Source organism: Salvelinus namaycush, chromosome 36, assembly GCF_016432855.1.
Source record: "Salvelinus namaycush isolate Seneca chromosome 36, SaNama_1.0, whole genome shotgun sequence".
In the NCBI taxonomy this organism is placed as follows: Eukaryota; Metazoa; Chordata; class Actinopteri; order Salmoniformes; family Salmonidae; genus Salvelinus; species Salvelinus namaycush.
In genome coordinates this window covers 26,673,707-26,691,143 of record NC_052342.1, presented here as the reverse complement: position 1 = coordinate 26,691,143, position 17,437 = coordinate 26,673,707, and the positions used below count along the sequence as shown (strand labels likewise).

General features: G+C 42.9%; 1 protein-coding gene across 1 annotated transcript; it reads left to right on the top strand.

Moving 5' to 3' along the window:
• The first annotated feature begins 4,235 nt into the window (after positions 1-4,235).
• Positions 4,236-14,076, top strand: LOC120030650 (endophilin-A1-like). Its single transcript, XM_038976089.1, has 9 exons — positions 4,236-4,298; positions 8,939-9,011; positions 9,105-9,248; positions 9,647-9,780; positions 10,718-10,778; positions 12,015-12,115; positions 12,347-12,450; positions 13,013-13,149; positions 13,880-14,076. Exons 1-9 carry the CDS (start codon positions 4,290-4,292, stop codon positions 14,074-14,076), a joined length of 960 nt encoding a protein of 319 aa, XP_038832017.1. The 5' UTR covers positions 4,236-4,289.
• Positions 14,077-17,437: the final 3,361 nt, after the last annotated feature.

Here is a 17,437-nt window from a genome sequence, read left to right as displayed (position 1 = left end):
CATGTGCGCTGTCTTTGTCTGAAAATAGACCCAATGTTGCTGCTCAGAGGAGCGGGATGCACGCACACACACACGCACACACACAAACCGCACACACCACAAATACACACACAAATTCACTCAGACAGACACACACACACAGACAGGGCTCGGAGCTGGTTAGCCCACTCAATAATTGATTGTCCTTGAGGGCACGACATATGGCAGAGAGGTGCTATCTACGGTGCGTTGGTGTATCACTGTCTCACTCACTGTCTCACTCACTCACCCACTCACTGTCTCACTCACTGTCTCACTCACTCACTGTGTCACTCACTGTCTCACTCACTGTCTCACTCACTGTCTCACTCACTCACTGTCTCACTCACTGTCTCACTCACTCACCCACTCACTGTCTCACTCACTGTCTCACTCACTCACTGTGTCACTCACTGTCTCACTCACTGTCTCACTCACTGTCTCACTCACTCACTGTGTCACTCACTGTCTCACTCACTGTCTCACTCACTGTCTCACTCACTCACTGTCTCACTCACTGTCTCACTCACTCACCCACTCACTGTCTCACTCACTGTCTCACTCACTCACTGTGTCACTCACTGTCTCACTCACTGTCTCACTCACTGTCTCACTCACTGTCTCACTCACTCACTGTGTCACTCACTGTCTCACTCACTGTCTCACTCACTGTCTCACTCACTGTCTCACTCACTGTCTCACTCACTCACCCACTCACTGTCTCACTCACTGCCTCACTCACTCACTGTCTCACTCACTGTCTCACTCACTGTCTCACTCACTGTCTCACTCACTGTCTCACTCGATCTCTTATTAGTGGAAGTGGTATCTGCTTTACACTGTCTGAGCATTTGTAGCTTCATCAGTACCTGCCTGTTACACCAAATCTCTCAGGCCCAGCTATAGTCTGCAGTAGTCTACTAGAGGCCCAGCTATACCCTGCAGTAGTCTACTAGAGGCCCAGCTATACCCTACAGTAGTCTACTAGAGGCCCAGCTATACCCTGCAGTAGTCTACTAGAGGCCCAGCTATACCCTACAGTAGTCTACTAGAGGCCCAGCTATAGTCTACTAGAGGCCCAGCTATAGTCTGCAGTAGTCTACTAGAGGCCCAGCTATACCCTACAGTAGTCTACTAGAGGCCCAGCTATAGTCTGCAGTAGTCTACTAGAGGCCCAGCTATACCCTACAGTAGTCTACTAGAGGCCCAGCTATACCCTGCAGTAGTCTACTAGAGGCCCAGCTATACCCTGCAGTAGTCTACTAGAGGCCCAGCTATACCCTGCAGTAGTCTACTGGAGGCCCAGCTATAGTCTGCAGTAGTCTACTAGAGGCCCAGCTATACCCTACAGTAGTCTACTAGAGGCCCAGCTATAGTCTGCAGTATCCTACTAGAGGCCCAGCTATACCCTACAGTAGTCTACTAGAGGCCCAGCTATACCCTGCAGTAGTCTACTAGAGGCCCAGCTATACCCTGCAGTAGTCTACTAGAGGCCCAGCTATACCCTGCAGTAGTCTACTGGAGGCCCAGCTATAGTCTACTGGAGGCCCAGCTATAGTCTACTGGAGGCCCAGCTATAGTCTACTGGAGGCCCAGCTATAGTCTGCAGTAGTCTACTAGAGGCCCAGCTATACCCTACAGTAGTCTACTAGAGGCCCAGCTATAGTCTGCAGTAGTCTACTAGAGGCCCAGCTATAGTCTACCGTAGTCTACTAGAGGCCCAGCTATACCCTGCGGTAGTCTACTAGAGGCCCAGCTATAGTCTGCAGTAGTCTACTAGAGGCCCAGCTATACCCTGCAGTAGTCTACTAGAGGCCCAGCTATACCCTGCGGTAGTCTACTAGAGGCCCAGCTATACCCTGCGGTAGTCTACTAGAGGCCCAGCTATACCCTGCGGTAGTCTACTAGAGGCCCAGCTATACCCTGCTGTAGTCTACTAGAGGCCCAGCTATACCCTGCGGTAGTCTACTAGAGGCCCAGCTATACCCTGCAGTAGTCTACTAGAGGCCCAGCTATACCCTGCGGTAGTCTACTAGAGGCCCAGCTATAGTCTACAGTAGTCTACTAGAGGCCCAGCTATACCCTGCAGTAGTCTACTAGAGGCCCAGCTATACCCTGCAGTAGTCTACTAGAGGCCAGTATGACCTGCAGTGTTACTAGAGGCCCAGCTATAGTCTACAGTAGTCTACTAGAGGCCCAGCTATACCCTGCAGTAGTCTACTAGAGACCCAGCTGTAGTCTACAGTAGTCTACTAGAGGCCCAGCAATAGCCTGCGCTTGTCTACTGAAGTCAATTATAAAGACAGACCTGGTTGGAATGAGACGGTGTCTTTTTCGCTACTATGCTTTGTGAAAAGGCAAATGTACTCTGTCTGATATTATAGTGAGCGATAGGTATGTGTGCATGCTTGCTCTGTGTGTGTGTGTTCCTATTGTCTGTTCTAATGTTAATGTGTGTATAACTGTAAATAGTGGGGAGGCTATTCTTTCAGTTGGATGAGGTCCTGGTGAGGGCACTGGAACAGTCTGCAGCACCCGGCCTCACCCTACTAGAATCTGAAGTCAAATGTCTACTGTTTGCTGATGATCTGGTGCTTCTGTCCCCAACCAAGGAGGGCCTACAGCAGCACCAAGATCTTCTGCACAGATTCTGCCAAACCTGGGCCCTGACAGTAAATATCAGTAAGACAAAAATAATGGTGTTCCAAAAAAGGTCCAGTTGCCATGACCACAACTACAAATTCCGTTGCCTAGAGCACACAAAAACTATACAACCTCGGCCTAAACATCACGTGTGTGCGTGCGCTGCGTGTGTGCGTGTGTGCGTGTTTGCGTGTTTGCGTGTGTGGTGGGAGTTGGGATTGTTGTTCAGGAACATGAGAGAGAGAGAGATTGCAATCCAATCTCTGTCTCCATAGCAACTACCTCTATCTATTTCTTCTCTCGCTCCCTCTTTGCCTCTCTCTCTTTCTCTCTGCTTCTCTTTAACTAATTTGATTAGCAAGATAGCATCATTGGGCACCTGATGGGTTATAGGGATTTAATAATTTGTAATGATGTCTACTTATGATAAGGTAAAAGGTTTATGTTTCTGTTTCCATATGAATGGTAATATATCCCAATGCAAAAATAACATCTATATTTAATGGTATTAAATTCATTGCATATATTCCGTTAATTCCCAGGAAGTTTTCCACCATCTGATATTCCCCAAATGTGCAACCCTACACACACACACTGACACACTACACAACCACACACACACACACACACACACACACACACCACACACACACACACACACACACACACACACACGAACATGACACACACACACCACACACACACACACACACACACACACACTGACACTGACACACACATACACACACAACACACACACTGACACACACACACACACACTGACACACATACACTGACACACACACACACACACACCACACAACACACACACACACACACACACACTGATACATGCACACAACACAAAACGACACACACACACACACACACACACACACACACACACACACACTGACACACACACACACACACACTGACACACATACACTGACACATTCACACACACTCACACTGACACATACACACTGACACACACACACTGACACTGACACACACACACACACACACAACACACTCACACTCACACACTGACACACACCCTGCATATTCTCTGTATATTCTCACACATGAATTCATCTTCAGAAGAGGTTGATGAGTTTTTAATATCGTTAACTAAGACTCTATTTCTATTTCCTGTTTCTATTTCCTGTCTCTCTGTCCCCCCCCTCTCTCTCTCGATCTCTCTCTTGCTCTCTCTCTCCACCACATCTCTCTCTCGCTCTCTCTCTTACCTCATCTCTATCGCTCTCTATCTCCCACCTCTCTCTGTCTCATCTTATCTATACTCTGTCTTCTCTGCAACCTTCTATGTCTCTTTCTCTACCCTTCCCTCTCTCTGTCTCTCTCTTAACCTCTTGTCTCTATTTCCCCACTCGTCTTTTTACTTCTCTCTCCTCCCCCCTTCCGTCTTTCCCTCCCCTCTCTCTCTCTGTCTCTCTCTCTCTCCCCCTCTCTCTGTCTCTCTCTCTCTCTCTCTCTCCCCCCTCTCTCTGTCTCTCTCCCTCCCCCCTCTATCTCTCTCTGTCTCTCTCTCTCTCTCCCTGTAGAAAGTCAGTGAGAAGGTTGGAGGAGCTGAAGGAACCAAACTCGATGATGACTTCCTTCAGATGGAAAAGGTCATTATTCTGCCTGAGGAATACTGTGGGGTAGATTCACTCACTCATAGGCTGAGGAATACTGTGGGGTAGATTCACTCACTCATAGGCTGAGGAATACTGTGGGGTAGATTCACTCACTCATAGGCTGAGGATCTGTGGGGTTAGATTCACTCACACTCATAGCTGAGAATACTGGGGTAGATCACTCACTCATAGGCTGAGGAAATACTGTGGGGTAGATTCACTCACTCATAGCTGAGGAATACTGATGGGTTAGATCACTCACTCATAGCCTGAGGAATACTGTGGGGATAGATTCACTCACCCTAGCTATGAGGAATACTGTGGGTTAGATTCACTCACTCATAGCCTGAGGAATACTGTGGGGGTAGATTCACTCGACTCTAGCCTGAGGAATACTGTGGGGTTAGATTCACTCACTCATAGCCTGAGGAATACTGTGGGGTAGATTCACTCACTCATAGCCTGAGGAATACTGTGGGTAGATTACACTCACTCATAGGCCTGAGGAATACTGTGGGTTAGATTCACTCACTCATAGGCTGAGGAATACTGTGGGGTAGATTCACTCACTCATAGGCTGAGGAATACTGTGGGGTAGATTCACTCACTCATAGGCTGAGGAATACTGTGGGGTTAGATTCACTCACTCATAGCCTGAGGAATACTGTGGGGTAGATTCACTCACTCATAGCCTGAGGAATACTGTGGGGGTAGATTCACTCACTCATAGCCTGAGGAATACTGTGGGGTAGATTCACTCACTCATAGCCTGAGGAATACTGTGGGGTAGATTCACTGACTCATAATTAATTACTACTCACACATTTTTAAATGTATTTATTTGTTTATTTATACTACTGCTACTACTACTGTTACTACTGCTGCTACGGTTGCTACTGCTACTACTACTACTACTACTACTACTGATACTACTACTACTACTACTACTACTACTACTACTACTACTATACTACTACTACTACTACTACTGATACTACTACTACTACTGCTACTACTACTACTACTACTACTACTACTGTTACTACTGTTACTACCGCTGCTACTGTTGCTACTGCTACTACTACTACTACTACTACTACTGCTACTACTACTACTGCTACTGTTGCTACTGCTACTACTACTACTACTGCTACTACTACTACTGCTACTACTACTACTGCTACTGTTGCTACTGCTACTACTACTACTACTGCTACTACTACTACTACTACTATGTATACTGCTACTGTTGCTACTGCACCTACTACTACTACTACTACTACTGTACTCTACTGTTACTACCGCTGCTACTGTTGCTACTGCTATACTACTTACTACTCACTACTACTACTACTGCTACTACTACTACTTACTTTGCTACTGCTACTTAATAAGCTACTGCTACTATACTACGCTACTACTACTACTGACTACTGTTGCTATGCTACTACTACTACTACTGCTACTACTACTACTACTACTGCTACTACTACTACTGCTACTGTTGCTACTGCTACTACTACTACTACTACTGCTACTACTACTACTGTTACTACTACTACTACTGTTGCTACTACTACTACTACTACTACTACTACTACTGCTGCTACTGTTGCTACTACTAATACTACTACTACTGCTACTACTACTACTACTACTACTGTTACTACTGTTACTACTGCTGCTACGGTTGCTACTACTACTACTGCTACTACTACTACTACTGATACTACTACTAGTACTACTACTGACTACTACTACTACTATGCTACTACTACTACTACTACTACCGTTACTTACCGGCTGCTACTGTTGCTACGCTACTACTACTACTCTACTGCTACTGTTGCTACTGCTACTACTACTAACTACTGTTACTACTGCTGCTACTGTTGTACTGTACTACTATACTACTACTACTAACTACTACTACTAACGCTATACTACTAGCTACTACTACTACTGTTATGCTGCTATGTTATACTGCTGCTACTGTTGCTACTACTACTACTACTACTACTGCTGCTACTACTACTACTGTTACTACTGCTGCTACTGTTGCTACTACTACTACTACTACTACTGCTGCTACTACTACTACTGTTACTACTGCTGCTACTGTTGCTACTACTACTACTGCTGCTACTGTTGCTACTACTAATACTACTACTACTGCTACTACTACTACTACTACTACTGTTACTACTGTTACTACTGCTGCTACGGTTGCTACTACTACTACTGCTACTACTACTACTACTGATACTACTACTACTACTACTACTACTGATACTACTACTACTACTACTACTACTACTACTACTGTTACTACCGCTGCTACTGTTGCTACTGCTACTACTACTACTACTGCTACTGTTGCTACTGCTACTACTACTACTACTGTTACTACTGCTGCTACTGTTGCTACTGCTACTACTACTACTACTACTACTACTACTACTACTACTACTGCTACTACTACTACTGCTACTACTACTACTGTTACTACCGCTGCTACTGTTGCTACTGCTACTACTACTACTGCTGCTACTGTTGCTACTGCTACTACTACTACTACTACTACTACTACTACTACTGCTACTACTACTACTGCTACTACTACTACTGTTACTACTGCTGCTACTGTTACTACTGCTGCTACTGTTGCTACTACTACTACTACTACTACTGCTGCTACTACTACTACTGTTACTACTGCTGCTACTGTTGCTACTACTACTACTACTACTACTACTACTACTACTGCTACTACTACTACTGCTACTACTACTACTGTTACTACTGCTGCTAACTGTTACATGCTGCTACTGTTGCTACACTACTACGACTAACTGCCTGCTACACTACTACTGTTACTACTGCTGCTACTGTTGCTACTACTACTACTACTACTACTACTACTACTACTACTACTGTTACTGATACTGTTGCTACTACTACTACTGCTGCTACTGCTAATACTGCTGATACTGTTGCTACTACTACTACTGCTGCTACTACTACTGTTACTACTGCTGCTACTGTTGCTACTACTACTACTGCTACTACTACTACTGTTACTACTGCTGCTACTGTTGCTACTACTACTACTGCTACTACTACTACTACTACTACTACTACTACTACTACTACTGCTACTACTACTACTGCTACTACTACTACTGTTACTACTGCTGCTACTGTTACTACTGCTGCTACTGTTGCTACTACTACTACTGTTACTACTGCTGCTACTACTACTACTGTTACTACTGCTGCTACTGTTGCTACTACTACTACTACTACTACTACTACTACTACTACTACTACTACTGTTACTGATACTGTTGCTACTACTACTACTGCTGCTACTGCTAATACTGCTGATACTGTTGCTACTACTACTACTGCTGCTACTACTACTGTTACTACTGCTGCTACTGTTGCTACTACTACTACTACTACTACTACTACTACTGTTACTGATACTGTTGCTACTACTACTACTACTGTTACTACTGCTGCTACGGTTGCTACTACTACTACTGCTGCTACTACTACTACTACTGTTACTACTACTACTACTACTACTACTGATACTACTACTACTACTGCTACTACTACTACTACTACTACTGCTACTGTTGCTACTACATACTACCTGCTACTGCCTAATTACTGCTGCATACTGTTGAGTACTAATAATACTGATGTACTGTGCTACTACTACTACTACTGCTACTATTACTACTACTACTGTTACTACTGCTGCTACTGTTGCTACTACTACTACTGCTGTTACTACTACTACTACTACTGCTACTACTACTACTGCTACTACTACTGCTGCTACGGTTGCTACTACTACTACTGCTGCACTACTACTAATACTATACTGTTATCACTACTACTACTAACTGACTACTACTACGATACTACTAATCTACTATCTACTAATAATACTATACTACGAACTACTATACTATGCTATACTACTACTACTATACTGCTACTGTTGCTACTACTACTACTACTACTACTACTGATACTACTACTACTACTACTGATACTACTACTACTACTACTACTGATACTACTACTACTACTGCTACTACTACTACTACTACTACTACTACTGCTGCTACTGCTAATACTGCTGATACTGTTGCTACTACTAATACTGCTGATACTGTTGCTACTACTACTACTACTACTACTGATACTACTACTACTACTACTACTGATACTACTACTACTACTACTACTACTACTACTACTACTACTACTACTACTACTACTGATACTACTGCTACTGTTACTACTACTACTACTGCTGCTACTACTGTTACTACTACTGTTACTACTGCTGTTACTACTGCTGCTACTACTGCTGTTACTACTACTACTACTGCTGCTACTACTACTGCTACTATTACTACTACTACTGTTACTACTGCTGTTACTACTGCTGCTACTACTATGGTCTAACTACTTTAGTTGGATGCACTGACTGTTAGCCGCTCTGGGTAACACTGTCAGAACAACCAGATTCACAACGTGTGTGTGTGTGTGTGTGTGTGTGTGTGTGTGTGTGTGTGTGTGTATATATATATATATATATTATATATATATAGAAGGTGGACACCACCGGTAGAGCAGTGCTGGACATCATGACCAAAACTACAGAATACCTACAGCCCAACCCAGGTGAGAACACTCTCTCTCTCTCTCTCTCTCACAAACAGTCTCTCTCTCTCTCTCTCACAGACTGACAAACAGACTCTCTCTCTATTTCCCCAGCATCCAGGGCTAAGCTGAGTCTGATAGGGACCATGTCTAAGATCAGAGGACAGGAGAAGGGTCCGGGTTACCCCCAGGCTGAGACTGTACTGGGTGAGGCCATGCAACGCTTCGGACGAGAGCTGGGAGAGGAGTCATGCTTTGGTACGTGTTCACACACACACACACACACACACACACACACACACACACACACACACACACACACACACACACACACACACATGCTGCATCAGACACACACACACACATGCTGCATCAGACACACACACACACATGCTACATCAGACACACACACACACATGCTGCATCAGACACACACACACACAGACATATAAAGACACACGCACCTACTGTATTGACAATACAATACAGCACCAATAATTCAACATCTTGGTCAATCTCTCCAGGTGCAATCTCCCTGTGAACATACAAACAATTCAACAATCTCGCCGTCTACCCTCCCATTCCCTTTCTCCCCCTTATCCCTCCCTCCTCCACCTCTCCCTTCCCTCTCTCCTTGTCCCCTCTCCCTCCTCCAGGTCTGGCTCTCCTAGATGCTGGGGAGGCCATGGGTGAGCTGGGGGCTGTCAAGGATGCCTTGGATATGGAGGTCAAACAGAACTTTATTGATCCGCTACAGAACTTACAGGAAAAAGACATCAAAGAAATACAGGTAGATATAACTTTATTGATCCGCTACAGAATCTACAGGAAAAATACATCAGAGATACAGGTAGATATAACTTTATTGATCCGCTACAGAACCTACAGGAAAAATACATCAGAGATACAGGTAGATATAACTTTATTGATCCGCTACAGAATCTACAGGAAAAATACATCAGAGATACAGGTAGATATAACTTTATTGATCCACTACAGAATCTACAGGAAAAATACATCAGAGATACAGGTAGATATAACTTTATTGATCTACTACAGAATCTACAGGAAAAATACATCAGAGATACAGGTAGATATAACTTTATTGATCCACTACAGAATCTACAGGAAAAATACATCAGAGATACAGGTAGATATAACTTTATTGATCCACTACAGAATCTACAGGAAAAATACATCAGAAATACAGGTAGATATCAGAACTTTATTGATCCGCTACAGAACCTACAGGAAAAATACATCAGAGATACAGGTAGATATAACTTTATTGATCCACTACAGAATCTACAGGAAAAATACATCAGAGATACAGGTAGATATAACTTTATTGATCTACTACAGAATCTACAGGAAAAAGACATTAGAGAAATAAATACAGGTAGATATCAGAACTTTATTGATCCACTACAGAACCTACAGGAAAAAGAATATCAGCAAATATTAAATATGTTAGATAAATGTTCAATATATGAATGTTAAATAAATATTATCAGTAAACGTTACATCACTGTTAAATAAAGGTTGAATTATAAATACACGTTAAAGAACTTACATAAAGGAAGTTATTGTTAAGTAAATAAAATAAATATTAAATTCATTTAAATCAATCTTAAATGAACTTCAATGAATGGGAAATAAAGCAGCTACATTTAAAAATCAATAAAGTGATTAATGAAGTAAATGAATAAAATATGTTGTTGTTTCAGCACCACCTGAAGAAGATGCAGGGACGCCGCCTGGACTTTGACTATAAGAAGAAACGTCACGGTAAAGGAGATGGGATTATTATTATTATCATTATTATTTATTATTATTATTATCATTATTATTTATTATTATCATTATTATTATCATTATTTATTATTATTACTATTATTATCATTATTTATTATTAATTACTATTATTATTATTATTATTATAACTATTATTATTACTATTATTATTATTATTATTATTATTATTATTATTATTATAACTATTATTATTACATATTATTATTTTATTATCATTATATTTATTATTATTATAACTATTATTATTACTATTATTATTATTATTACTATTATTATTATTATTATTAAACTATATTATTATATTATTATTTTATTATATCATTATTATTTATTATTATTATTATTATAACTATTTTATTACTATTATATATTATCATTTATTATTACTATTATTATTATTTATTATCATTATTTTTTATATTATTATCTATATTATTTATTATTATCATTATATATCATTATTATTTATTATTATTATTATTATAACTATTATTATTATCATTATTATTTATTATTATTATTTATTATTATCATTTATTATTATCATTATTATTATTTTACTGAACATAAATACAACATGCAAAGATTTTACTGAGTTACAGTTCATAGAAGGAAATCAGTCAATTGAAATACATTTATTAGGCCCTAATCTATGGATTTCACATGACTGCATGGAGGCACAGCCATGGGTGGGCCTGGGAGGACATAGGCCCACCTCACTGGGGAGCCAGGTCCAGCCAATCAGAATGAGTTTTCCCCCACAAAGCGCTTTATTACAGACAGAAATAATAAATTTCATCAGCTGTCCGGGTGGCTGGTCTCAGACGATCCCGCAGGTGAAGAAGCCGAATGTGACGTTGTGTGACCAATTTGCACATTTTAGAGTGGCCTTTTGTTGTCCCCAGCACAAGGTGCACCTGTGTAATGATCATGTTGTTTGATCAGCTTCTTGATATGCCACACCTGTCAGGTGGATGGATTATCTTGTCAAAGGAGAAATGCTCAGTAAGAGGAAACACATCTGAGAGAAATAAGCTTTTTGTGCGTATGGAACATTTCTGGGATCTTTTATTTCAGCTCAGGAAACATGGGGGCAACACTTTACATGTTGCATTTATATTTTTGTTCGGTATGTTATTGTTATTATTACTCTCTCAAATACAAACGCTGCTGTTGTTGTTATAATAAAAGCTTGTTATATAATTGTAGGTAAAGGAGTTCTGGAGGAGGAGATCACACAGGCGCTGGAGAAGTTTGATGAGTCCAAAGAGGTGGCAGAGCAGAGCATGTTCAACCTGCTGGAGAGTGATGTAAGTTGTCTCTGTCTCTCTCTCCTCTCTGTCCCTCTCTCCTCTCTGTCTCTCTCTCCTCTCCATCTCTCCTCACCCTCTCTGTCTCTCTCTCCTCTCTGTCTCTCTCCTCTCTGTCTTTCTCTCCTCTCTGTCTCTCCTCACCCTCTCTCTCTCTGTTGTTGGATCCGTTTGAGTAGGTGAGTCAGGTAGCAAACTAACTTTAAGGAGAGACTTTTTCCCTGTGTGTAGATTGAGCAGGTGAGTCAGCTAGCAGCGTTGGTCCAGGCCCAGTTGGAGTATCACAGACAAGCTACAGAAATACTACAGCAGCTCTCCAGCAAGCTGCACGAGAGGTCAGTCACACACACACACACACAGACACACACACACACACACACACACACACACACACACACACACACACACACACACCACACCACACACACACACACACACAACACACACACACACACAGTCACACACACACAGTCACACACTCTCACACCACACACACACACACACACACACACACAAACACACACCACACACACACACACACACACACACACACACACACACACACACCAGGCACACACACAGTCACACACACACACAAGTCACACACTCACACACACACACTCACACACACACACACACACACAGACATACACACACAGACACACACACACAGACATACACACACAGACACACACACACAGACACACACACAGACACTAGGGCTGGGAAGGCACCCTGTAGTGTTGACATCTAATATTTTTATGGTTAACCCTGTGCATGTCTGCTCAAATGTGAACGAGCTTTGAAAGTCTCGCTATAACACGCCTTGAACCCTGCCCTGTGTTTTATACTGACATTGTGGTGTGTTGACCTCTGACCTCTGTGTTGTCTCTCCAGGATCCGGGAGGCACAGGATAAACCCAGGAAGGAGTATGTTCCTAAACCCCGGATGGTCCTGGAGCTGCTCCCCCCGAGCGACAGCCACAATGGGGGGCTCAACACCACCAAGTCCCCTGGCCCAGCCTCGTCCCCTGGCCCCGCGCCCACCCCCGGTGAGAACACACAACACAGGACGGACGCAGGCACTCAGAATCACAGATCCACGTACAGATTCACGTACAAACAAAGATTCACAGACTCACGTACAGACTCACAGATCCACGTACAGACTCACAGATCCACGTACAGACTCACAGATCCACGTACAGACTCACAGATCCACGTACAGACTCACAGATCCACGTACAGACTCACAGAACCACGTACAGATTCACAGATCCACGTACAGACTCACAGATCCACGTACAGACTCACAGATCCACGTCCAGACTCACAGATCCACGTCCAGACTCACAGATCCACGTCCAGACTCACAGATCCACGTTCAGACTCACAGATCCACGTCCAGACTCACAGATCCACGTACAGATTCACAGATCCACGTACAGACACACAGACTCACAGATCCACGTAGAGACTCACAGATCCACGTAGAGACTCACAGATCCACGTAGAGACTCACAGATCCACGTACAGACTCACAGATCCACGTACAGACTCACAGATCCACGTACAGACTCACAGATACACGTACAGACACACTCACAGTCGGTCTCTCTCTGTCGGTCTCTCTCTCTCTCTCTCTCTCTCTCTCTCTCTCTCTCTCTCTCTCTCTCTCTCTCTCTCTGTCTCTGTCTCTGTCTTCTCTCTCTCTCTCTCTCTCTCTCTGTCTCCTTCTCTCCACCCTTCCCCTCTCTCCCCCAGCTCCTATGGACCAACCGTGCTGCCGGGCGTTGTATGACTTTGTGCCGGAAAACGAGGGTGAGCTGGGCTTCAAAGATGGCGAAATCATCACCCTAACCAATCAGATCGATGATAACTGGTACGAGGGCATGGTCAACGGCCAATCAGGTTTCTTCCCCATCAACTACGTGGATATCCTGGTTCCACTTCCTCATTAGGCCACCCGCCCTCACCCAATCTTCACCCCACTCCCTGCCGGGGTCCCCAGCCTCTGCCCCGCCTCTGCCCAGCCTCTGCCCAGCCTCTTCCCAGCCTAATCCACTCATTCTTCTTTGTGCTTGTGTGAGTGCAACTGCTTTTTCACAAAGAACTACAACTGTGAGGAACTAGGGACTACAATTGTATAGGATTCTGCATTGATTGGTTGTTTTGATTGATTGGTTAGTTAGCATTTGTATATGTCAGGAATAGGCAACTTTGATGGGGGGGGGGGGGGGGTCACAAAAAAACTCATCATGAGGGGCCACAGTGGCTTGCGGATCCGGGTCTGTGAGAGAATGGCGCCGGAGGGGATGGCCGCCGTTTTACCGGCTCCTGAACAATTTTGTGTGTTTTTTTTACGCCGATCTTAACTATTTTATAAATAATGTTTCGGCCATCATTTCATATGTCCGAAAAGATCTTCTGGACATCAAAATAGTGACCTCGATTTAGATGAGGACTTTTATTTCATGAAATCGGGAGGCGAAGGACATAACTCCCAAATCCCCGTCACTCAGAGGAGGCCGAGGCAGAGTTATAGAGGTCGCCGTGCGGGATATGTAACGAGACTGCAACGGCAAGTGGATAAGTCGTCATTACCCTCCGTTCTATTGACGAACGTGAAATCACTGGAAAATAAACTGGATGAGCTCCGTTGGGAGACTATCCTATCAACGTGATCTGAAGAACTGGAATATCCTACGTTTCACAGAGTCGTGACTGAACAAGGACACGGAAAATATAAATCTAGCTGGGTATTTTTCTATACATCGGCAAGACAGAACAGCTGCATCTGGTAAACTGAGGGGAGAGGGGGGGGTCTCTGTCAACAACAGCTGGTGCGCAATCTCTAATATTAAGGAAGTCCCGAGTTTCTGCTCACCTGAGGTAGAGTACCTCATGATAAGCTGTAGACCACACTATCTACAAAGACAGTTTGCATCTATATTTTTCACGGATGTCTAACTCTGACTGAACGACTCAAACTCCCCAGCTTTTACTCTCCAAATGGACGTTAGCTGTGCGCACCGAGATTCCCACGCGTCGACTTTTGTTCGCTACACATGTCGGGGGATGCTATTCACGAGGACATGTTGTTCTGTCTCACAATTCTCGAACATGAAACGGTACAGGGGGATGTTCAGTTTGCTGCGCAGCTATATCGACAAAAAACAGACTCCATGGGATAGAATGGTTAGTACAGATGATCCATCTTTTTAAAATGTTATTTAAACCTTTATTTAACCAGGCAAGTCAGTTAAGAACAAATTCTTATTTACTATGACGGCCTAGGAACAGTGGGTTAACTGCCTTGTTCAGGGGCAGAAGGACAGATTTTTTACCTTGTCAGCTCGGGGATTCGACCTTGCAACCTTCCGGTTACAAGTCCAACGCACTAGGCTACCACTCTAGTTATAAATGTGTCTCTGCCATATGGACACATTGTACGATACATAAGCTATAATGGATACACCGAGAGCAACTGGCAGCAAAAGAGCTGAGCGCATTGACTCTGTCCCGGCACCCCCCTGTATATATTGTTATTTTTTACTGCTCCTCTTTAATTACTTGTTACTTTTATCTCTTAATCTTATCCGTATTTTTTGAAACTGCATTGTCGGTTCGGGGCTCGTAAGTAAGCATTTCACTGTAAGGTCTACTACACCTGTTGTATTAAGCATTTCACTGTAAGGTCTACTACACCTGTTGTATTCAGCATTTCACTGTGAGGTCTACTACACCTGTTATATTCAGCATTCCACTGTAAGGTCTACTACACCTGTTGTATTCAGCATTTCACTGTGAGGTCTACTACACCTGTTGTATTCAGCATTTCACTGTGAGGTCTACTACACCTGTTGTATTCAGCATTTCACTGTGAGGTCTACTACACCTGTTGTATTCAGCATTTCACTGTAAGGTCTACTACACCTGTTGTATTCAGCATTTCACTGTAAGGTCTACTACACCTGTTGTATTCAGCATTTCACTGTGAGGTCTACTACACCTGTTGTATTCAGCATTTCACTGTGAGGTCTACCTACACCTGTTGTATTCAGCATTTCACTGTGAGGTCTACCTACACCTGTTGTATTCAGCATTTCACTGTGAGGTCTACCTACACCTGTTGTATTCAGCATTTCACTGTGAGGTCTACCTACACCTGTTGTATTCAGTATTTCACTGTAAGGTCTACTACACCTGTTGTATTCAGCATTTCACTGTAAGGTCTACTATACCTGTTATATTCAGCATTTCACTGTAAGGTCTACTACACCTGTTGTATTCAGCATTTCACTGTAAGGTCTACTACACCTGTTGTATTCAGCATTTCACTGTAAGGTCTACTACACCTGTTGTATTCAGCATTTCACTGTAAGGTCTACTACACCTGTTGTATTCAGCATTTCACTGTAAGGTCTACTACACCTGTTGTATTCAGCATTTCACTGTAAGGTCTACTACACCTGTTGTATTCAGCATTTCACTGTAAGGTCTACTACACCTGTTGTATTCAGCATTTCACGGTAAGGTCTACTACACCTGTTGTATTCGGTGCATGTGACTAATAACATTCTGTTGTATTTGATTCTGTTGTATTTGATTCTAATCTATTAAACTCCACCTTACCTTCAACATCTTGATCTCTCTCAAGGCGATCTTCTTGACTGTCTTATCGTCCTCTGACTCCAGAAACTTCTTAACAGCCACGATCCTCCCGTTCTCCTTGTGACGACACTTCATGACCATGCCGTAGCTTCCCTCACCGACCATACCCAAGTTCTCATACTTCTCCATGACACACACTATAATAACACACACTCTGCAACACACACTCTATAACACACACACATACTATAACGCACACTCTGCAACACGCATATCTAACAACACAGACACTCACACACACACACACACACACGCACCCACACACTAGGCTACAACACACTGATAATACAACACACAGTCTATAATACACACTTTACAACACACACTCTATAACAGACTCACACCATAACACACACTCTATAGAAAAAAACACTAGTCTACACACACTATGACATACACACACACTATACATAAATATATATAACACACACACACACTCACATCAGCTGACGAATAAATAGCAGGTTGACGTTTATTGTCATGAGTCTTGTCCTGGAGGCAGTACTGAGCGATTTTCCCTTTGATAGGCCAGCTGCAAATGTCAAAATGGCTATATTGTCCCAAAAACAAATGGCATTAGGGTTAGCAGTGTGGTTAAGGTTAGGGTTAGGTTTAAAATCAGATGGTATAATTTGGTGTCAGCTAGTA